The following is a 23,655-nucleotide window of genomic DNA, read 5'->3' as shown; positions in this document are numbered from 1 at the left end:
CAGGTTTGGGGGCACGGCTGGGGAGCAGGGCGTGGAGGGGACTCTCGGCCAGAGGCGGGAAGGGCGGCCGGGAGGAGAGGAAAGAGGAGGAGGAGGGGAAGAATATGCGGCGGAGGGAAACTAAGAAGAAGAGGTTTACGGCACGGAGGGGAAAAACGAAGGAAGAGGAGGGGCTCGGCAAGGAGAAGGAAGGGGAGAAGGGGGAAGCGCAGGAGAAAAGGGGAGCAGGAGAGCCGGGAAGCGGGCGGGAGGGAGGGGAGCGGCGGGGCGGAGTCGCCGCAGCGGCCGGCCGAGGGCGGGCGGAGGGAGGGGGTGTGTGCGCGGGTCACATGGTCGCGGCTGCCCTCCCCGTCAGCCGCCCTCGCCGCCGCGGTGCGCTGGCTGCAGGAAGCCGCCGCGCCGCCGCTTTTGTTGTCAGGGACCCCGCGAGGAGCGCCGCTCGCCGGCCACCGCCACCCTCTCTCGCTGCAGCCTGCTGTGCGCTGCGCGGCCTGGGGCCCGGGCGCCCCGCCCGCTCTGCCCATGAGGGGGCCCCGCGACCACCGCTGCTTCCAGCGCGGGGCGGCGCGGCGCTGAGGCGGCGGCGGCGGCGCTGCCCCCTCTGCGGGAAGCCGGCGGCCCCGGCCCCCTCCGCGAGGGCACCATGGAGGTGAATGCGGGTAAGAGCCGGACTGCGGCGGGTGGGGGATGGCCGGAGGGAGCGCTCGGAGCCCGCGAGGCATTTCGGGGGGCGGTGGCGGGTGGTGTCCCCAGGGGCGGAGGGGGGGGGCTGCTGCGCGCCGCGTGTCCACCTCTGGCTCGGTTCCCATCGCCCCCCGGGCCGCCCCGCGCCCGCCCTCCCGTCTCCCTGCAAAGCCGCAGCGCGGCCTGGCGGCGCCCGGCCCGGCCCCCCCCTCACATGGCCCGGCCGCGCGAGCCACGTGCGCGCTGTGTTTACGTTCGGCGGCGCGCGGTCGCCGGTTGGCTGGGCGGGCGCGTGACGCGGCATTACATAATGGGCGCTGAGGCGGCGGCGGCGGGCGGGGACACGTGAGGCCGCTCGGCTCCCTGACCCACATTCCTCGGGGCCGCAGGGACACGTGGGGGCGGGCGCGCGCGCGCGCGCTGGCTGGGAGCGCCGCAGCCTCCCGGGAGGCTCCACCCCTTTGGAAGCCTCGGGGCAGTGACGTCGCCGCGATTCCCTCCTCCCCCGCGGGGTTGCACACTGCGGAGGAGGCCGCGCGTGCGCTCCCGCTGAGCCCCGCGGCGGGGCGTCCCCGAGGAGGGTGCTGACTCCGCAGTGCACTGGGCGCTGCACCCTCTTTTCGCGAGGTGACCCCCGGGCGCGGACCCCGCGCAAACCAAACGAACCGGCGCCTGGGGAGGCTGGTAGCTGCACACCTTGCAGATTCCGAGGAGGAAGTGCGGGGCGAGGGCGTGTTGCAGTCTGGAGGAGGCGCCTTGGGGAAGGCTTGGGGCTTTCCCGAAGGGATACGCTGGAAGAAGCTCCGAGGTGCTTCGATCCCGAGCGACGCCCCGCAGACTGGGTAGCACCGCCCTTCTTAGGATGCCGCCTGTTTACAAAAAAAAACCGTTTTCTCTAGGACGCGACCTGTCTCATACATCCACAGTCTTAAAAACTGCTTCCGGATCCTTTCGGGCTGGAGTTTTCCTGTAAACGGGTCACACCGGGAGCTGAGCGTGCAGCTCACGTATGGTCAGGATGACTCAGGTGATCATAGGTGACTCCAGCACCACATGTGAGACTGGCCATTCTTCATTTAAATTAAAAAAAATTAACCTATGGGTCGCTGGCTTTTCCTGAATCTGATCAAGAGAATTTGGATTTATAAATATTTTTCGTGTCACATTTTGTTACATTGCAAGGGAACAACAGGGTGCCCTTCCCTCCTTTTGTCTGCCCAAAATGATGGGGCAGATCTGAAGTGAGTGAGGTTATGGAAACAGCCAGCTTTTGTTTTATTTTTTGAGTTGTAATGCGCCTCTAAGAATCTTGTCTCGATAACAAGTGTATTGTGAAGTTTTCACAAAGAGTAAAAATAAAGTCATTTTCTAATTGTGTTTTACGTGTTTTTAGAATTTGCTTATTTTTTTAACCTGTTGCCTCACAAAAATCTGGATCTAATGGTGTTTTGATTACCTAATGGGCCTACTTAGCCTTTGAGGGTATTTTTAAAATTTTATGAGTTTATCATAGAATTAAACTTCTACATGTTAAAATTTAGAGGTGATCAGGGTGAACCTCTTCTAACCCACCCTTTAGCGTGAATTCTAATAGCTTTAGTAACCTCATAAGGGCTGGCTCAATTAGGAAGTTTTTCTCTGGTTTGAGCCCTCTTCCAATACTCGCTGATCAAAATCTTGCCTTGTGGAACTACACATTATAAAAATTCCTCCGGTTGAATGTTGACCATCCCCTTCCCCCTTCAGTTCTTCCATTTACAGTTCTCATCTCTTGGTGCTTGCCCAGCGTTGTTTTTTCTGATCACTCATCATCCTTGTTGCCCTTTGGGATGGAGCACCCGGAAGTGAACAGGGTCTTGTGGAAGTGGTTGGATAATTACCAAGTTCCAGTTGCCCTCTTTGTCTTGGATCCTGCTGCAAATGAATTCCTTGGCAGGCTTAGTATTTTTGGCATGTTGCTTTGCTGACTCACAGTAACCTTGCAGTCAACTAGGACCTTTCACGTGAACTATTATGAGGTTAGATTTCATTCATTGTGTAGATAATTGCATGACTTGAAGTGTAGGAATTTACAATGACCATTCTTAAAATTTCTCTTGTTCATTTGGCCTTAAGTTCAAAGCTGTTACAAGCTGCTACCCACCATCTTTACAGTTTCTGCCATCTATCTGTAAGCGGGAGGTCTAATAAGAATTCCCTTTAACTGGCCGGGCACAGTGGCTCACGCCTGTAATCCCAGCACTTTGGGAGGCTGAGCTGGCCAGATCCCCTGAGGTAAGGAGTTTGAGACTGGCCTGGCCAACATGGTGAAACCCCGTCTCTACTAAAAGGACATAAATTAGCTGGGCGTGGTGGTGGGCTCCTGTAATCCCAGCTACTCATGAGGCTGAGGCAGCAGAATAGCTTGAACCTGGGAGGTGAAGGTTGCCGTGAGCGGAGATCTCGCTACTGCACTCCAGCCTGGGCGACAAGAGCTAGATTCCATCTCAAAAAAAAAAAAAAAGCCTTTTAACTTTCGAATTTTTGTAAACATTGAGCAAGGTGGGGCCAGATTCAGTGCTGTGTGGCACACCTCTACCCTTCCCTCTAGTTTGGTATCAGTTGACAAACATTCAACCAGTGATCGTGTACTCTTACTGTCCTTCATGACATCTCTATGTCTGCTCGCCCCATGAGTAACACGTGAAAACAGTGGAGTGAAAAACTTGGAAAAAAATTGGAGAGGTGGGGCAAAGAAATCTTTCCTTGGAGCAAGGAAAAGCAAGAATTGAAGAAAGAAGTTGCTCAACTGATTAGTAGGGTTAAGAGATTCAAAAGGTAGTGTGGAAATAACCTACAAAGAAACCACTGGATCCTTAAGACACATTAAAAAATGAGGTGAATAATGGATAGGGAGGATAGTTACTTTGGTTTGAACCATTCTGATGGAACTCTTCTGGTATAATGATGACAAAAAAAAATCATCAGCTTCTTACTCTGTGCCAGGCCCTTTACATGTGTTCCTCATGTTAATTCCATGAAGGAAGGTGCTGTTGGCACCATCTTAATGATGAGGGGCTAAGTAAATTGAAGCTAAATGACTTACTCAGGCAAGTAGTAGGGCCAGAATTTGAATCCGCGAAATTTACTTGGGAACACAAACTGTTAACTACTGTGCTATAATGTACTGTAGCCCGCATAATATTTGAAGATTTATACGCAAATTGGTGGTCCTGTCTTCTTGAGGGTGAGGGAGATACTGCATATGTATGGATCCCCACTCAATTTGTAGTGATATATGTAGGTTATAGCTGGTGGAAAAGGATAGTCATCTGCAGGGCCTCCCAGTTTCATCAGTCCTCTCTTTAGTCATGCTGGCTTATTTCCAGACATTAGATTACACCTTGACCTCCCTTCTCTAGTAATTTACATGCAGATAAAAATAATGTCTATTTTATAAAATAAGACCAATTTGGGCACGGTGGCTCCTGCCTGTAATCCCAGCACTCTGGGAGGCTGAGATGGGCGGATCACCTGAGGTCAGGAGTTCGAGACCAGCCTGGCCAGCATGTGAAACCCTGTCTCTACTAAAGATAGAAAAATTAGGCGAGTGTGGTGGTGGGTGCCTGTAATCCCAGCTACTTGGGAGACTGAGGCAGGAGAATCGCTTGAACCCAGGAGGCGGAGGTTGCAGTGAGCCGAGATCACACCATTGCACTCCATCCTGGGTGACAGAGTGAAACTCCGTCTCAAAAAAAAAAACAAAAAAAAAAAACCCACACCATTTATTTTTGTGTCACCCTGTTCAAAAAATGTCTCTTATGTGATACATCGTTTGATAATTTAAACAGTCTTCAATTCCTCACTTAGATATTGCCACCTTGGATGTGTTTGCCCCTATTGATCTCAGCCCTCTTTAGTATGATCCTCAGCAGTTCACAATCATTTGTATGAAACATTGCTCCTAATAACATAGGTGTTTCCCCAGTTGGCCTATAAGGCATTTTAGGGAAAGGACCATGCTGTTCTCTGGAGCCCTGACACCTAGGACACAGTTGGAATTTTAGTGCTTCAATTAGATCTACTCTACCACCCTTTGAGTAGAAATTATTTATAACACTTTTAAAGTGAGGAAACTAAAGCTTCTTGGTGATAAAATATTTTGTTCTAAGTCAACAAGGCAGGAAAGTACAGTCATGACTCGAAGTCAAACATAATCTCCAGGATGGTGGACAGAGGGAATGGGAGGGTTTTGATGATGGACAAGTCTAGAAAATGGGTAAGAAGACCCCAATATATGCAGGAATATCAGTGCTTCCTAGCAATACAAAATTGGATGTTGACTTACGGCTTGTCTGAAGTTGACCACTGGGTAAGCCCTAGCCTGGGAACCTGGCCCAGGTCCAGGGTCCCTTTCAACTGAAAATAGAGAAGACTGCTTCAGCTAATTTTAGTTCACGGTTTCAAAGAGGTACATACTGCCTGTTTCTTGGAGGTGTCGGGACTTGCTGGTTTGGGGATTTTTACTCTTCTTACTTTATCATCAAAAACAGTGTATGAAAAAGGCACTTTAATAATCCTTATGAACACCATTTCATTTCAGTCTTGTAATAAGTGGCAGATATTCCAATTTTATAGAAGACGACTCAGGTTTAGAAAGATTGAAAGTGACTTGCTTGTTCAGGTCTTCTCACCAAATAAGTTTGTACTCTGGAATTGGACAACCTTGACTTTAAACTCTGGCCTGCCACTTAGTGGCTGACTTATCCTCTCTGAGCTCCTTGTTTACAAAAATGAGTTAATGAAAATTAATTCGCAGAGTTCTTCTTGTGAGGATGAAATTGTGTCATTTTATTCCTGACATCCAGTAGGTACTTGGTGACTTGTAGTTTCACTTTCTTCATTAGGTTGAGGAACTACTAGATGTACTCCTTATCTTCTAAGAAATTAAAATTTAACCCATTTGGGTTGCTATCAGTCAGGTTCATAGATGGGTGTCTAGTAGCAAGAATAGATGCTAAGACAACTAAATCAATATTGAAGCTCTTGCTAGGAGAATGCAGCTACTTCTAGATGGGTCTTCTTTGATTTTCTGGTGCCCTGGCACAGATGCTTGTTTTCTTAAGACAGGAATTGGATCTTCACTGGATTGATAATGGCCCAGTAGTTTCTTTTAGGTTGGATATTGAAGCTTTTGCAAAGGAAATTGTTTTTTGGTTAATTATGATACAGTCCATTGCTCCATCAGTGCTTGCAACCAATTTTTAAGCCATCTGCATAGCTGCATAGCTCTAATTTCTTTTCTTTTTCTTTCTTTTTTTTTTGAGATAGAGTTTCGCTCTTGTTGCCCAGGCTGGAGTGCAGTGGTGCCATCTCGGCTCACCGCAACCTCCGCCTCCTGTGTTCAAGTGATTCTCCTGTCTCAGCCTCGTGAGGAGCTGGGATTACAGGCATGTGCCACCACACCTGGCTAATTTTGTATTTTAGTAGAGATGGGGTTTCTCCATGTTGGTCAGGCTGGTCTCTAACTCCCGACCTCAGGTGATCCGCCTGCCTCGGCCTCCCAAAGTGCTGAGGCTACAGGCATGAGCCACTGTGCCCGGCCAGCTCTAATTTCTAAAAGTTTATTTCTTAGCTAAGGTAGTCAGCAGATCTTGTGAACATAAATGACTAAAAATGCGGGCCCTAGTAAAGTCTTACTTCTAAGAAAAAACATGACTTTTTTGTCTTTTATTTTCCTGAGATGTTAGATGTGAATTTAGTATCTAAGACACTATTTTAGGGAAGACAAATAGCTGTGAGATCTTCCTTTGGAATTTCATTGAGGACTAAGAATATTTGTCTTTGTAAAGTGTCCTGTTGTGAGTGGAGACACCTGTGAAAAAGTAGCATTGTGCTAGTAACTGGAATTTTTAATGTGGACTTAAGATCTGTAAAGTTACATAAAGACAGCACAATGGTTTTATCCAGTAACATGACACTGGCTAGGTTTCTAGGTTAAATTAGTTTCTCTTTGGATTCACAGGGTATTAATGATATTCTGGCGGTCGTATTGATGAAAACATCAATCTTTAAAACTATGGGCCAATTTGTGTTTGAATTCACTGATTGTAGCCATTTTAAAACTTCAATGTGCAAATAATTGCTTGGAGAGCTTGTTAAAAATGCACATTCCTGAGGATGTGTTCTCCAGTCTGGGCAGGGCCTTGGAAACATGTATTCTGAAAAAGCACCAGGTAGTTTTGAGGATATGTATTTTACATAATTTCTCTGGGTGATGAAAATAAAGTTGGGAATCTTCTTGTGTTTGTAGTTTTGGAGTTTTTAGATTTTAGAATGAATGGTAGATGAAAACTGCCTTGGTCACTTTGTCTTCCAGGGAGCACAGATGAAGTAGTTGGCTTGTGGCAGTGTTCTTCAAACTTGGATGTGCATCAGAATCACCAAGAGGGCTTATTAAAGTTTCTGATGCAGTAGATCTGGAGCTGAGCCTGATAATTTACATTTCTAACAGAGTCTGGGTGATACTGATGCTCCTAGTCCTGGGCCCACACTTTGAGATGGTTGGTTTGTAGTTAGGGACCACGTTGCAGGAAAAATATTAATCGCACGATTAATTAAGGTGAGATGCACATAGCAAGAGAGCATATGGACTGTGGGTCTAACTGGGAAGAGCAGATTTGCACCTCTCACCTCATGATCGATTCCAGGCATAGGCTTCATGAGTAAAACAATGGATGGAATTGTCTACGTTGGTGATATTTTTGTCTTAAAAATCAAGTGCATATAGTTGAATTTATGTATGTTAAATTTGTGTCTGGGCTGGGCACGGTGGCTCACACCTGTTATCTCAGCACTTTGGGAGGTGGAGGCGGGCGGATTAACTGAGGTCAGAAGTTCGTGACCAGCCTGGGCAACATGGTGAAACCCTGTCTCTACTAAAAAAAAAAAAAAAACACCAAAAACCAAAAACAAAAATTAACCAGGCGTGGTGGTGGGCGCCTGTAGTCCCAGCTACTCAGGAGGCTGAAGGAGGAGAATCGCGTGAACCCGGGAGGCGGAGGTTGCAGTGAGCTGAGGTTGCGTCACTGCTCTCCAGCCTGGACAACAGAGTGAGACTCTATCTCAAAAAAAAAAAAAAAAAATTGTGTCTGATGAAAAACGTTGTGTGTTTCTTGGCATAGTAGGCACCTGTTTTATCTTCCCTTCTGGGTTGCACTCAAACCCCTTGAGAGTTGTGGTTGTGCTTTCCTCCTCAAAGGGTTTGTTTCTTAGCCTCAGTATATATAATTGGTGCTTAAAAACATATCTGATATCTACTATATGACAGACTAAAAGTGACTTTAAATTTCTTTGCCTTTTTTTTTTTTCTTGCCTGAAGACGGAAATGTCTATCTTTTTGGGATTGTTTTGGCCTCAGCATTTTGCTGTGTGGATTTTTGTTTAAAAATGATTGATAGGCCGGGTGCGGTGGCTCACGCCTGTAATCCCAGCACTGGGAGGCCGAGGTGGGTGGATCACCTGAGGTGAGGAGTTCGAGACCAGTCTGACCAACATGGTGAAACCCTATCTCTACAAAAAAAAAAAAAAAAATACAAAAATTGGCTGGGGGTGGTGGCATGCAACTGTAGTCCCAGCTATTCAGGAGGCTGAGACAGGAAAATTGCTTGGACCCAGGAGGTGGAGGTTGCTGTAAGCCGAGATCATGACACTGCACTTCAGCCTGGGTGACAGAGTGAGACTCCGTCTCAAAAAACAAAACAAAAAACAAAAGTCAAGGCCAGTTTTCAGAAGGGTTGTGGCGGTTATATAAAATTGTGAATCACATTTTGAAAATAGCTCTGTGTAGAGGGAATTAGCTTCAGCCTTACTGTTATTCTGGTATAGCATGCATTCTTCTAGCATCTTTAACACCTATAAAGAGCGAGTCAGAAGAACAAGTAGTGAGTCTGGATTTCTTAAGAGCTGCTTAGAGATGAATGGCAGAATGAGGTGGAGAAGGGAGAGTATTGAACTGGGGATTGGTTAGTGGATAGAGTATTGAATGGGATTGGTTAGTGGATAGCCACATATGTCTTCTGGGAACACCAAAACAGAAAGGTGTGGGAGCCAGGGCTATGAAAGGATCCCTGTTTTGAGATAATTTACCTTATCTACCATTCTAAATGTTACATCTGTTCTGGATTAACCTGTGCTTTTAGCCAAGTGTTGGAGGAGGCAAATGATAAATTCATTGTTTCTAGGTTTGTGTCAGATAACAGTATAACGGAGGCAAAGAATAGACCAGAGCCAGATTTCTTCATGGCCAGTTTGTTTAAGCAATGAAGTTACTTAGGAGCGTTTTTAGTCCTTTTAGGAAAATATTGAAAAATCAAAAGCTTTACATGTGAGGGTCTGCATGTGCTCAGAATATCCAAGCCAGTGAAATCCTTCTCACTTAATTTTTTCTTTCTTTGAGATGAGGTCCTGCTCTGTCTCCAGGCTAGAGTGCAGTAGCATGATCATGGCTCACTACAGCCTTGAACTCCTGGGCTCAAGTAATCCTCTCGCTTTAGCCTCTAAATAGCTGGGACTACTAGACGTACTGGGTGCAAACCACATGCAGCAAGTTTTAAAATTTTTTTATAGAAACAGCATTACCTTATGTTGCCCAGGCTGGTCTCAAATTCCTGGGCTCAAGCGACAATCCTCCCGCCTCAGCCTCCAAAGTACTATGATTACAGGCATGAGCCAGTGTGCCAGGCCTGTCTCCCTTTTTAAATCAGTGGGAGTTACATACATGTGTTTTGAACTTTGCGGAAGCAGGACGAGTAATGGGAAATAAGGAAATACTTTGCTTTTCGCTTTTGGTGTAAGCAAACATTTCATATCAGTATCCTGTTTCTAAAGTTAATGGCTTTACTGTTGAGATTTGCAAAAATAAAAAATACATATTCTCTTGTATCTAATTATGTGATTTTCCTCCTATTTTCTAGGAGGTGTGATTGCCTATATCAGTTCTTCCAGCTCAGCCTCAAGCCCTGCCTCTTGTCACAGTGAGGGTTCTGAGAATAGTTTCCAGTCCTCCTCCTCTTCTGTTCCATCTTCTCCAAATAGCTCTAATTCTGATACCAATGGTAATCCCAAGAATGGTGATCTCTCCAATATTGAAGGCATCTTGAAGAATGATCGAATAGATTGTTCTATGAAAACAAGCAAATCGAGTGCACCTGGGATGACAAAAAGTCATAGTGGTGTGACAAGTAAGTTACTTTAGTTTTCTAAAGATTGCTGCCATTAGTTGCAAATGGGGCTTATTTTATCAGCTTTTAATTTAGGGTGCCATTATGTTTGTGGGTACAGTTTTCACTCCCCGCTGGGTAATCATACATCAGTAGTTAGGGAAGAAATCAATGATGATTTTAGAAGTTATAACCTAGGGGCTGTCGTTAATTCTTGCCTCAGAGCAAGATATGTGGTTATGTACTCTGCCTGACCCTTGTCCCTGTAGGGTACCCTCTTTTACTACATTTCACAGTTACTTTTCTTCTGAACTACTAGAAGTAAGTCTTGTTTCTAGAACAGAGTACTTGCTCATTGTGGGAAGGGATTACATTAGTGAAACTGGATTTGGGAACATTTGGGATTAGGAAATGTTGGATTGGGATAACCAAATGAGTAGTGGGATTTGGACCTATCTAGCTTCTGTAGGTGAAGTAAATTGACACAGCTGCCTGTGGAGAGACATCCCTTTCCACCTTTTATTGATTGACTTCTCTGTCTGAATTCTTAATTGTTATCCAGAGAATTGTTTTCTTAGTTCTGGTTGCATATCTGGTGTAAAGTAACTCTAAATTTACAAAATTTCTTATTTCCTGCTGAAAGGTCTGGAAAAAAAATAAATTTACAAAATTTCAGTGTAATTCTAAAATCAGGAAAGGAAAAATCCGGGTCAGTGAGGTATTTTTGTCAGTGCCATAAGTTGTATTTAAAAGAAAATTCTGGCTGGGTGTGGTGGCTCACACCTGTGATCCCAGCATTTTTGGAGGCTGAGTGGGGCAGAGTCCAGGAGTTCAAGACCAGCTTGGGCAACATGGCAAAACCCCATCTCTATTAAAAATACAAAAATTAGCTGGGTGTGGTGGTGCATGCGTGTAGTCCCAGCTACTGGGGATGCTGAGGCATGAGAATCACTTGAACCCGGGAAGTGTGGAGTTGCAGTGAGCCAAGATCACGCCACTGCATTCCAGCCTGGGTGACAGAGGGAGACTCTATCTTAAAAAAAAAAAAAAACATAGGAAATTTATGATTATGATTATTTTTGATTTGAAAGTATTTTTCTTTTACATTATGAAAGTAGATACATATCTTTTAAAAGCTCTTACAAGTTGAATGAAATAAAATATCTAATTGGAAAGAAAAGAGACTCAGTGTTTCTTCCTACTTTTTACTTCATGTCTTTTTGTGTCCTAGAATTTAGTGGCATGGTTCTACTGTGTAAAGTCTGTGGGGATGTGGCGTCAGGATTCCACTATGGAGTTCATGCTTGCGAAGGCTGTAAGGTAAAGCATACTTTTCTTTCTTTAAGCTACTGATTCTGGGATTTAAGAAGTTGGGTTTAGATTTACCCATTTCCGCAATTGATAATCTGAGAGACAGTGAGAAGTCAGCTGCTCTTTTTAAGTTTTAAGCATTTTATGTAGTGTATAAGCATAACTTGTTTTGAATAATATTCTTAATTCAGTGAAAGCATTTCTTTTTTCTTTAAGATTTTGAAAAAAGTAAATTTGCTATCTCAATTAAACATACTTATTGTGTTAAACCAAGTGTACCAAATGCTCATTCATTAATGTGTCAAGCACAGTTCTAGGTAGTAGTGAAATAACAAGGAACAAAACAGACAAGGCACTACTCCTGCCTTGTTGGAACTTAGTTTAAACCAAACTTTGAATTAGGTCTCGTCATATACTTTGACTTAATGACACGTCAGGTACTGGGAGCTGGGAATAATTGCTAGATACTTGAAAAATATGTGGTATCGTAAGAAATAATGCCAAGCGAGTAAAATAATCCTGAATATAAGTTGAGCCCTTGGGAAAGCTAGTTTATTTGTAAGTTTAGTTGACTATTTTCTAGTTATTGATATTAGAGTATTGGTCAAATAATTCCAAGTGAGATGGTCTCTACCTCCCTACCTATATGCAAGGAATCTTTCTCTCTTTTTAAAAAACTTGGCACAATCTTTTCTCCTGCGTATCAAAAATTAACGTGATGAAGACACATGTTCTTGCTGTTCTCTGACTTGAGTCCACAAGCAAGAATCTAGTTTGGCAAGATATGATGGGTAAACAAGATAATGAATATACATGATGGGAGAGGAAATATTTTCAAGTGTGGCTCTGAATGAATTGTGAGTTTACTAGTTTTTTTTTTTTTTTTTTTGAGGTGGAGTTTTGCTCTTATTTCCCAGGCTGAAGTGCAGTGGTGTGATCTTGGTTCACTGCAACCTCTGCCTCCTGGGTTCAAACGATTCTCCTGTCTCAGCCTCCTGAGTAGATGGGATTACAGGCACATGCCACCACTCCAGGCTAATTTTTGTATTTTTAGTAGAGTCAGGGTTTCATCATATTGGCCAGGCTGGTCTTGAACTCCTAACCTCAGGTGATCTGCCCGCCTCGGCTTCCCAAAGTGCCAGGATTACAGGTGTGAGCCACGTGCCTTGCCATGTTTGCTAACTTTTAATGGTTGGGTAACTTTGTAAGACAAGTCAGTATTTTTTATAGATGTAGCATTTTTTTCATTGTTTAAAAAAAATTCTCCTCTATATATCTTTTTTTTTTTTTTTTTTTTTTACAAAAATGTGAAGTAATATTGGGGCAGGCGTTATTCTTACTTTATAGCTAGAAAATAAAAGCACAAACTGAATGAGCTGATTGCATATTCTTGATAAATACACATCTGTGCAGTACTCTTAAAAATGTGTCTAGTTCAGCTCTTGTAGTATCTAAGTCAAGTGTATAGTATCACAATAATAAAATGTAAAAATGTTGTGTCCCATGACTATTTAGTATAGATTCGGGAAATGTGTTTAGTTGTCATGTAAAAGGAAAATGCAGTTTAAAATAATTTTGGTAATTGCATTCTTGAGTTTTCTGTCCTCCCTGGTACCATGAAACTGGACATCTTTGGAGACCTATCACAGAACATGTACTTGAATTGTTTGTGTGTGGAGTAAAGGCAGCTGTTTGTAGCCATCTAGTTGGGAACTGTCTTTCCTTGGATAGTTAGCTACTCTGTTGGTGTGTGGTGTAACATTTACTTGTTGCTGACATGTAGTCAGTGACTTCTGTCATGTATAAGTAGGCCTTGCCAGTGTCAGCAGGTAATGATCCTGGAAAGACCAACTTCTATTAATGTAATCCACAATCTAGTGAGGGGATTATAGCTATCAAACATATTTCTCAGTCAGCTTTTTAAGAAGTAGTCATTTAGGCTGGGTGCAGTGGCTCAGGCCTGTAATTCTAGCTCTTTGGGAGGCCGAAGCTGTAGGATTGCTTGAGGTGGAGTGTGAGACCCACCTGGGCAACATAGGGAGTCTCCATCTCTACAAAAAGTAAAAAAGCTGGATGTGGTAGCACATGCCTGTAGTCCCAGCTCTTGGGAGGCTGAGGCAGGAGGATTGCTTGAGCCCGGGAGTTCGAAGTTGCGGTGAGCTATTATTACGTCATTGTACTCCAGCCTGGGTGACAGAGCGAGACCCTGTCTCTTTAAAAAAAAAAAAAAAAGGCTGGGCGCGGTGGCTTGTGCCTGTAATCCTAGCACTTTGGGAGGCCAAGGTGGGCGGATCAGTTGAGGTCAGAAGTTCAAGACCAGCCTGGCCAACATGGTGAAACCCTGTCTCTACTAAAAATACAAAAAAATAGCCGGGCATGGTGGCAGGTGCCTGTAATCCCAGCTCCTGGGGAGGCTGAGGCAGGAGAATCCCTTGAACCTGGGAGGCGGAGGTTGCAGTGAGCTGAGATCGCGCCAGTGCACTCCAGCCTGGGCTACAGATCAAGAGTCTGTCTCAAGAAAGCAAACAAACGAAAAATCAGGTCAGGAGTGGTGGTGGCTTACGCCCTGTAAGTCTAACACTTTGGGAGGCCAAGGCTGGCAGATCACTTGAGCCCTGGACTTCAAGACCAGCCTAGGCAACATGGCAAAACCTCATTTCTACAAAAAATACAAAAATTAGCTGGGTGTGGTGGCTCATGCCTGTAGTCCCAGCTGTTTGGGAGGCTGTGGTTGGAGAATTGATTGAGCCAGGGAGGTCAGGGCTGCAGTGAGCTGTGATCATGCCACTGCACTCTAGCCTGGGCAACAGAACGAGATCCTATCTCAAAAAAAAAAAAAAAAAAAAAGAGGAATCAGTCATTCATACTTAAAGAGTTTTGGAATTTGTAGTGAATAAAAGTATGAGATGGAAAATGTGACTGCAGGCAGGGTCTGGTAACAGGGTAGTGTGGTTGTTGCAAGGGGGTAGTGTGGTTGTTGCAAGGGGTGCTTTGGGTAAGGACAAAGAATCTCTAAAGGGAAGAAGAATTTTGTTTGGTTAGTAGGTGTTAGGTGCTTACTCATACCAGTAAGAATCGAATTAAATTCTGTGTGTCAACATTGTATTTCCCTCTGTCCTAAGACATAGTGTTTCCCAGATAGCGAGTCATATATTGGGACTATATAGTTCGTCATATATACTTGATAGGTATGGGGGCAGTGTTCATAAGAAGTTCATTTGGGTGTTTTTAAATGAGTACGTAAATCTTCCTTTGTTCTTAGGGTTTCTTTCGGAGAAGTATTCAACAAAACATCCAGTACAAGAAGTGCCTGAAGAATGAAAACTGTTCTATAATGAGAATGAATAGGAACAGATGTCAGCAATGTCGCTTCAAAAAGTGTCTGTCTGTTGGAATGTCAAGAGATGGTATGTTCCCAGTTTAAAGAGTGTTCCTAAAGTGTATGGAGCTTGGCTTTTATTCCTCATCATGAACCAGAGCTATAAACTGGTTACCAAGGACCCTCTTGTATTTAAGGTGAAGCAGAAAACATATTTTCATGCTTTACAGGACACCACATTGATTAAAGTCGTATTTTAGCATTATTATCCCAGAAACAGTTATTGGCTAAACTTTTGTTGTTGTTGCTTCTTCTAAAAAGAGCCATTTTTTTCTGTGCAATTTGATTACTTTTTATTTTTTCGTAAAACTGATGGAGTTGAAAAACATTTTTTATATGGCCGGGCATGGTGGCTCATGCCTGTAATCCCAGCACTTTGGGCGGCTGAGGTGTGTGGGTCACTTTAGGTAAGGAGTTCTATACCAGCCGTGGTGAAACCCCGTATCTACTAAAAATGCAAAAAAAAATTAGCTGAGCGTGGTGGCATACACCTGTAATCCCAGTTACTTGGGAGGCTAAGGCAGGAGAATAGCTTGAACCCAGGAGGTGGAGGTTGCACTGAGTTGAGATTGTGCCACTGCACTCTAACCTGGGAGACACAGACTCCGTCTCACTGCAGCCTCCGTCTCCCGGATTCAAGTGATTCTCCTGCCTCAGCCTCCTGAGTAGCTGGGATTACAGGTGCCTGCCACCACACCTGGCTAATTTTTGTATTTTTATTAGAGACGGGGTTTCATCATGTTGACCAGGTTGGCCTCGAACTCGTGACCTCAAGTGATCCACCTGCCTCAGCCTCCCAAAGTGCTGGGATTACAGGTGTGAGCTATCAGGCCTGACCAGGAGTTTCTTGAGTAACAGGTTTCAGCAATTGATGTTTTGTTTTTTCAGTTGCCTGAAATTTTTTTTTTTAGTGCTAAAAGTACTAATGCTATAAAAATAGTTGATGGATATTGTGATTGCCCTAAAAGAATAAAACTGACAATCATTTGTGAAGGGAGGAGTAGAGGTAATGTATCAAACATGATTAAGTTGTTTGTTTTTGGTAGCAATAATGTTAGAGGCTACAATTAGATTAACAAGGCTTTCTGGGCAAGTATACTGAATTTTTATTATCTCTGTATAAATACTAGACTGGAAAGAAGCTTTTCTTTCTCTCATTGATAGGATTATTGGAGACAAGACACCTTCTAAGACTAGCTTCTAAAAGAATAGAGGATGACTTATCTCATTTTTACTTATTTCACTCGTTTTAATTAAAATCTACCAAGTTTATTTTTCAGTAAGTGCATTTCTACTGATTGTGGAATTTTTTTTAAGGATTTTTTTTTTTTTTTTAAGAGGCTGGAAAAGAAGACAGCAGATAATTTCTTAGTTAGATCTTGAGAGTAAAGTTACAAAAATGAATTGACGGGCCAGGTGTTCAGGGAATGATTTTACCTACAAAGTTCCATTAATGGTAATGGATGTGTGTAGCTGAATCACACATGCTTTCCTGGGAACAGTCCTCAGCTTTGTTAGTAAGGAGCCGTGTAGTAATACTGGTCTGCTTCAAACTGCTTTTCATTAGTTAATTTCCTATTTCTTTTTCTTTCTTTCTTTCTTTTTTTTTTTTTTTGAGATGGAGTATTTCTCTGTCACCTCTGCCTCCTGGGTTCAAGCAATTCTCCTGCGTCGGTCTCCAGAATAGCTGGGACTACAGGCGCCCGCCATCACACCTGGCTACTTTTTGTATTTTTAGTAGAGACGGGGTTTCACCATGTTGGCTAGTCTGGTCTCGAATTCCTGATCTCAGGTGGTCCACCCGCCTCAGCCTCCCAAAGTGCTGGGATTACAGGCATGAGCTACTGCGCCCATCGGAATTTCCTATTTCTTTTCTTAGACTTTGCTTATAAAATACCTAGGAGATAGATGTCCTTAACTTTGTTTTGGGGGAAAATGGAAAATTTTCTCTCCCTCTCCTACTTCCTTTGGTGCATCAAGACCAGCAAGTTTAGAAAAATGTGGACCAGAGACATGCAGACTCATTCTTTATATGTATGACTAGAGGCCATAACTATTGGATAATTTTGTGTTATTCTTTTATACAAAACAAGTCTTATTTAGAATATAGATGTTAAATATCTTTTTTTCAATAGCTGTTCGGTTTGGTCGTATTCCTAAGCGTGAAAAACAGAGGATGCTAATTGAAATGCAAAGTGCGATGAAGACCATGATGAACAGCCAGTTCAGTGGTCACTTGCAAAATGACACATTAGTAGAACATCATGAACAGACAGCCTTACCAGCCCAGGAACAGTTGCGACCCAAGCCCCAACTGGAGCAAGAAAACATCAAAAGTTCTTCTCCTCCCTCTTCTGATTTTGCAAAGGAAGAAGTGATTGGCATGGTGACCAGAGCTCACAAGGATACCTTTATGTATAATCAAGAGCAGCGAGAAAACTCAGCTGAGAGCATGCAGCCCCAGAGAGGAGAACGGATTCCCAAGAACATGGAGCAATATAATTTAAATCATGATCATTGCGGCAATGGGCTTAGCAGCCATTTTCCCTGTAGTGAGAGCCAGCAGCATCTCAATGGACAGTTCAAAGGGAGGAACATGATGCATTACCCAAATGGGCATGCCATTTGTATTGCAAATGGACGTTGTATGAACTTCTCCAATGCTTATACTCAAAGAGTATGTGATAGAGTTCCAATAGATGGATTTTCTCAGAATGAGAACAAGAATAGTTACCTGTGCAACACTGGAGGAAGAATGCATCTGGTATAGTGAAATCAAATTTTTGCTTACGTTGTATCAGGGAAAGCTTTGAAAATTTTCTTTTATTTGGGAGACATGCTAACTTGGGGGGATGGTGTCAGAAAACCTAAGAAATTTACAGACTTAATTTTATACAGTATTTTAGGTCAAATAATTTTAATAAACATCATCTGATGAATGACCTAATTTCACACCCAGCTAGGTACAAGCATGTGATTTGATTGATCTGGGGTTGGGATTAGGATTTTATGCAAAATATGATTCATGCAGAATTGGTCCTTTAATTCTTGGAAATCCCTTTGAAAATTTAAGCATTCTGATTAATTAGTACCTTACTAGCTTTGGGATTTTCTCAAAGGGCTGAACTTTTCACTTGCCATAGTTAGAAATTCTTTGATTTCTGTAGAAAGAGGTTTTTTTTTTTTTAACCATTATTACGCAAAAAGGTCTTTGGATATAGAACATAGATGTTTTATTGTTTGATAAATTTAGGAGTATTTTAATTTCATAGGCTAATTTCTAAGGATTTTCTCAGACTTCATCTTATGAGATGACTTAATGTTGGTCATATCATTCAAGCTTTTCTATTTTTCCATCAAATACGACATTCTACATCAAAGTACAGTGTTCATATTCAGCCAAAATTTCATCAAAAACAGCAGTACCACACCATTTCCAGTATAAGCCATGAGGTCCTTTGATAGTGCTTGGTATTTTCTACTGACAGGTAATTAAAGTCGTCTTTTTCATTTTCAAAATAGTTGACTCTACCTCAGTCTTCATTAAAGTTTTTGTTGTCACTTGCAGTTATTTGATTCTGTGGACCGTATGTTAGGCTAAGTCGTCGCTTTTTTGGTTTTTTTTTTTTTTTGAACCATTCTTGCTCTGTTGCCCAGGCTGGAGTGCAGTGGCACGACCTCAGCTCATTGCAACCTCCACCTCTTGGGTTCAAGCAATTCTCATGCCTCAGCCTCCCAAGTAGTTGGGATTACAGGCGTGCGTCACCTGCCTGGCTAATTTTTGTATTTTCAGTAGAGACAGGTTTCACCATGTTGGCCAGGCTGGTGTTGAACTCCTGGCCTCAAGTGATTCACCCACCTCGGCCTCCCAAAGTGCTGGGATTACAGGCATGAGCCACCACGCCTGGCCAAGTGGCTGCCTTAATGAAGGAAAAATCTGTAGGCATTTTGGTTCTGATTTCATGATATTCTCCATGGTTTTGTAATCATCCCATTCCTAGATTTTGTATGGATTTAGTGAAAATTTAAAGGCTGATTTTACTAATAGAATATACAGAGTGTGTTTCATCATCTTTTTGGTGTTTTTTTTTTTTTTTTTTTTAATAACTTCTTGGCTTCCTATTTTCCCTCACCCAGTCCTCATTTAGAAGGCACACCTGTATCTGCAGTCCTTGTTTCCTGATTGAAGAAGTAGAAGTCAGCGATCACACCATTGTTTTTGAGATAAATGGGCAGTGACTTTTTTTATTTTTGAGACAGAGTCTCACTTTGTCACCCAGGCTGAAGTGCAGTGGTATGATCTCGGCTCACTGCAGCCTCCGCCTCCCGGTTCAAGTGATTCTTCTGCCTCAGCCTCCTGAGTAGCTGGGACTACAGGCACGTGCCACCACATCTGGCCAATTTTTTTAATTGTTAGTAGAGACAGGGTTTCACCATGTTGGCCAGGCTGGTCTTGAATTCCTGACCTTGTGATCCGCCTGCCTCGGCCTCCCAAAGTGCTGGGTTTACAGGCTTGAGCCACTGCGCCCGGCCAGGCAGTGAGCGACCTTTTCAACAAAATGAGGCACCTTGCTGTTTTTTCCTCTTGGAAATTACAACATTGTAATTCTACCTCTTTAGAAATAAAGGAGTTTTGAAATATTAACTAAATGTGAATTTGGGCCTAGACTTGTGACTTCTAGCTGTGTTGGACAAATCACTAAACCTCTCAGAGTCTCATTTCTCCACCTAAGAAATGGAAATTATAATCTGCCATGAATAACAGATTGAGAATCAAACAATTGAATTTGTTTGCAAAATTATAAAACACCATATACTAGCATAAGGTGGCAGCAGTGTTAACAAAATAAACTCTTAAACCTGTGCAACAGGTGTTTGAAATAGCTTGTTACAGAGGATATTTTTGCTTAGGCTTTTTTTTTATAAGTTAATTGCTATTTATATTAGGTTGCCAAGAGCCTTTCTACAGTATGGTGGGCAGCAAATGGATAAAGTGCTAATATCTCAGTAGATTTTACTTGTGTTTTGGGGGTTAAATTCATGTTGGGGTTTCTGATAATTGAGATGCTGCTTTTGACATTTCTTTATCACCTCTTAGTATTTAAGAGTTTTTCCGTTTTGTGTATACTAGGTTTGTCCAATGAGTAAGTCTCCATATGTGGATCCTCATAAATCAGGACATGAAATCTGGGAAGAATTTTCAATGAGCTTCACTCCAGCAGTGAAAGAAGTGGTGGAATTTGCAAAGCGTATTCCTGGGTTTAGAGATCTCTCTCAGCATGACCAGGTCAACCTTTTAAAGGCTGGGACTTTTGAGGTAGGTTTTATTTATCCTGAATATTGATGCAGGCAGGGCATGTAGTATTTTATTTTCATGGATGTTTTAATTCTTTTTTTTTTTTTTTTTTACCTTTTTTTTTTTTGAGACAGAATCTTGCTCTGTCACCCAGGCTGGAGTGCAGCAGTGCGATCACAACTCACTGCAACGTCTGCTTCCTGGGTTCAAGCATTCTCCAGCTTCAGCCTCCTGAGTAGCTGGGACTACAGGTGTAAGGGTATGAGCCACCATGCCCGGCTAATTTTTTTTGTAGAAACAGGGTTTTGCCATATTGCCCAGGCTGGTCTGGAACTCCTGAGCTCAAAGTGATCTGCCCACTTTGGCCTCCTAAAGTGCTGGGATTACAGGTGTGAGCCACTGTGCCTGGCAGATGTTTTCATTCTTTTCTGAGTCAGTATTTATAGTCCAGAGTCTGAAACTGTCAACAAAATAATCATCATCTCAGGATTTTGGGAAGAGACTTGGGAAACTTGGTAAATCCAGAATTGTTTAGGATTTTATATTTATTTTTTACTTATTATTTAGGATTTGAAATATAGGTATTCTGTATCTACAGCATATGAACTCTTAAGTGCTAGTATTGCTTTTAGATGTGGACTTAACAAGTTTCTGCAGTGGCAGACACCTCCTGAAAGCCTAGCCTAGCATTTACTGTATTCGATACAGAATAAGAAGGGCAAATAGAATGCGATTTTTTTTTTTTTGAGAGACTGTAGAATATTTTGGGGATATATCAGACATTTCTTATGTGCCACCTTAGCTCTTCCTGGTTTCACCTTGCTTCAGGATCCTTGGCTACTTTTCTGTCCCACTTCTCTTGCAACACTGTATCCTGCCTGGGCTTGGGGTAGTCTCTACTGTATAACTTGCAGATGTGCCTCTCCTGGTCCTTAGTTAGGTGTCTTTCACTTTCTGTGTGCGCCAGGGCATCCCTTTTGCTGCCAAGGTGTGAGATGCCTTGGGACCTAATTAAGGACAACTCTGAGATTGGGGTGGTGAGAGGAAGTTGATGTTTGGTGGGCCAAATCTTTCAACCTTTCATGGATAGGAGAAGTGAGCCAGGGCTATATTTTCACTTCTCCCTGGATTTAGTATAACGGAGGGAGTGAGATAATTAAGTAATATAATTGTTAACTGATTTAACGTGGATGTCAATTATAACATGGTGCTTAGAACACTTACTGTGATAGCTTTCTTTGTGGATAGTCTCTTTGGGTTATGGTTTCTTGAAGTAGTTCAGTTAGACTTCATCTGCTTCCTTTGCCTTGGCTGCATTTGATGTGTTGATGTTTCGAAGTGTTGCTGCATTGGAATTTTGCTCTTTTTACTTAAGGCATAGAGGCCATGTGGTATACTTGGCAGCCTAAAGAGTTTCTTTAATGCCTTTGGCCAGGGCCCAGTTTTAAATTTACTGGTACTATTTCTTGCTCTAATTTTATATTGCATTTCAGAATCTTTGTTAATAGAGTGGCAGAGTGTCTTTGCCATCAGTGGCTAGAATTTCTTTTGATGTTCTTCTTGGAGTATTTTTGCTTTGGTAGAGAATTCGTCTTAAGAAAGTGGTTTTGGGACCGGGTGCAGTGAGTGGCTCATGCTTGTAATCCCAGCACTTTGGAAGGCTGAGGCAGACTGATCACTTGAGTCCAGGAGTTTGAGACCAGCCTGGGCAACATGGTGAAACCCTGTCTCTACAAAAAATACAAAAATTAGCTGGGTGTGGTAATATGTATTTGTATTCTCAGCTATTCAGGAGGCTGAGGTGGGAAGGATCACTTGAGCCTGGGAGGTTCAGGTTGCAGTGAGCTGTGATGGCACCTCCAGCCTGGGCAACAGAGCAAGACCCTGTCTCAATAGATAAATAAATAAATAGGCTGGGCACTGTGGCTCATGCCTGTAATTCCAGCACTTTGGGAGGCTGAGACGGGTGGATCACCTAAGGTCACGAGTTTGAGACCAGCCTGGTCAGCATGGTGAAACCCCATCTCTACTAAAAACAAAATTAGCTGGGTGTGGTGGTGTGTGCCTGTAATCCCAGCTAGTTGGGAGTGTGCGGTGGGAGAATCGCTTGAACCCAGGAGGCAGAGGTTGCAGTGAGCTGAGATTGTGCCACTGCACTCCAGCCTGGGTGACAAGAAGAAAACTCCATCTCAAAAAATAAAATCGCCTAACATGGTGGCTCAAACCTGTAATCCCAGCACTTTGGGAGGCTGAGGCAGGTGGATCACCTGAGGTCAGGAGTTTGAGACCAGCCTTGTTAACATGGTGAAACCCTGCTTCTACTAAAAATACCAAAAATTAGCTGGGCGTGGTGGCATGCACCTGTAATCCCAGCTACTTGGGAGGCCGAGGCAGGAGAATTGCTTGAACCTGGGAGGCGGAGGTTGCAGTGAGCCAAGATCATGCCGTTGCACTCCAGCTCGGGCCACAAAAGCAAAACTCCATCTCAAAAATAGAATAGAATAGAATAGAACAGAATAGAGTAGAATAGAGTAGAAGTAGAGTAGAATAGAATAGAATATCGTGGTTTTGAGTAAAAGTATACCCTGTTTTTCTTTTATAACTTTATATGTGGGATGATTCATAACTGACTTGAATACTAAGTTATTTTTTATTATTGCTGTTAGACTTCTCCAAATACATTTCTTTTTCTTTTTCCAGGTTTTAATGGTACGGTTTGCATCATTATTTGATGCAAAGGAACGTACTGTCACCTTTTTAAGTGGAAAGAAATATAGTGTGGATGATTTACACTCAATGGGAGCAGGGGATCTGCTAAACTCTATGTTTGAATTTAGTGAGAAGCTAAATGCCCTCCAACTTAGTGATGAAGAGATGAGTTTGTTTACAGCTGTTGTCCTGGTATCTGCAGGTAAGCAAGCTGGTTCAAAATTGTGCCACACCTAGCATATAGTGACCAACTGGGGAGAAGGTGGCAGTTAACAGGGTTCCAGAAAGTTATACAGAGGGAATAAGCCCTTAAGGAAGATGCTAAATTGTATGATCCTGTTATTTTTGTGTAACTAATTTTTTCATTATAACAATATATATCAAAGTACTATAGGAATAAAGTAATACTTAAATCTAGGCCTTGTATTTACCACTGTTAGTCTTTAGCTTTTTGTTCATAATTTTTTTTATGAGTCCAAATCTTTGTTTCATGAATTTGTTAGAATATTATGTATCTCTAGGTAGGTAGTTGTAATATGAATTTCAGTTTCCATTCAAATACAATGTGGGTTACTTGAAAACATTAAAAGTATCAAGAGGTATTAGTATGGTTTGTTGCAGAGAAATGTGAATTAGTTGTAGGCTTTAGTTCAGCTCTGCCATTGAATTATGTGGGTAACTTGGGTAAGTAACTTTACTCTTTTGGGTCTTGGATTCCTTCCTCATCCTGTCAAAGGAAGGGGTTGTACCATGTGAGCCTAGTGTGGTGTCTGGCATAGAAGAGCTACTCAGTCACTGAATGAGTGAGCAAGATTTTTGAGTTTTTAATGTTTATTTATATGAGTCATTTATGATGTTTCCCAATGTCCCTGCCATGTTGCATTAATATTAAAATTATTTCTGACAGTACCCATTAAGGCAGAGATTGTTACTGCCAATAACAAATTGGAAATTGAGACACTTTCCTGGGTATGTCTAAGTAAGTGCCAGCTATTTTTAGGCATCATTTTAGTTTATAACATTTGGGAATTTTTTAGTATTTAGTTATGACTTTGTTTCCCATTTGCTTCCTACTG

The 23,655-nt window shown here is 42.7% G+C and overlaps 1 protein-coding gene across 2 annotated transcripts in view; it reads left to right on the top strand.

Annotated features, from left to right (window-relative positions):
* Window positions 1-555: 555 nt before the first annotated feature.
* Window positions 556-23,655, top strand: part of NR1D2 (nuclear receptor subfamily 1 group D member 2) — a 34,798-nt gene continuing 11,698 nt past the window's right edge. Inside the window, exons 1-7 of one of the 2 annotated variants that reach the window (XM_032162290.2) lie at window positions 556-659; window positions 9,639-9,905; window positions 11,116-11,204; window positions 14,458-14,602; window positions 16,710-17,338; window positions 19,706-19,891; window positions 22,571-22,781. In XM_032162290.2, coding sequence (XP_032018181.1) covers window positions 644-659; window positions 9,639-9,905; window positions 11,116-11,204; window positions 14,458-14,602; window positions 16,710-17,338; window positions 19,706-19,891; window positions 22,571-22,781 — 1,543 coding nt within the window. In that variant the 5' untranslated portion in view covers window positions 556-643. The remainder of the gene's footprint in view (window positions 660-9,638; window positions 9,906-11,115; window positions 11,205-14,457; window positions 14,603-16,709; window positions 17,339-19,705; window positions 19,892-22,570; window positions 22,782-23,655) is intronic. The other variant, XM_058443172.1, reaches the window with a different exon arrangement.

The sequence above is a fragment of the Hylobates moloch genome, unplaced genomic scaffold (genome assembly GCF_009828535.3).
Source record: "Hylobates moloch isolate HMO894 unplaced genomic scaffold, HMol_V3 SCAFFOLD_8, whole genome shotgun sequence".
In the NCBI taxonomy this organism is placed as follows: Eukaryota; Metazoa; Chordata; class Mammalia; order Primates; family Hylobatidae; genus Hylobates; species Hylobates moloch.
This window is presented reverse-complemented; position numbering and strand designations above follow the sequence as displayed.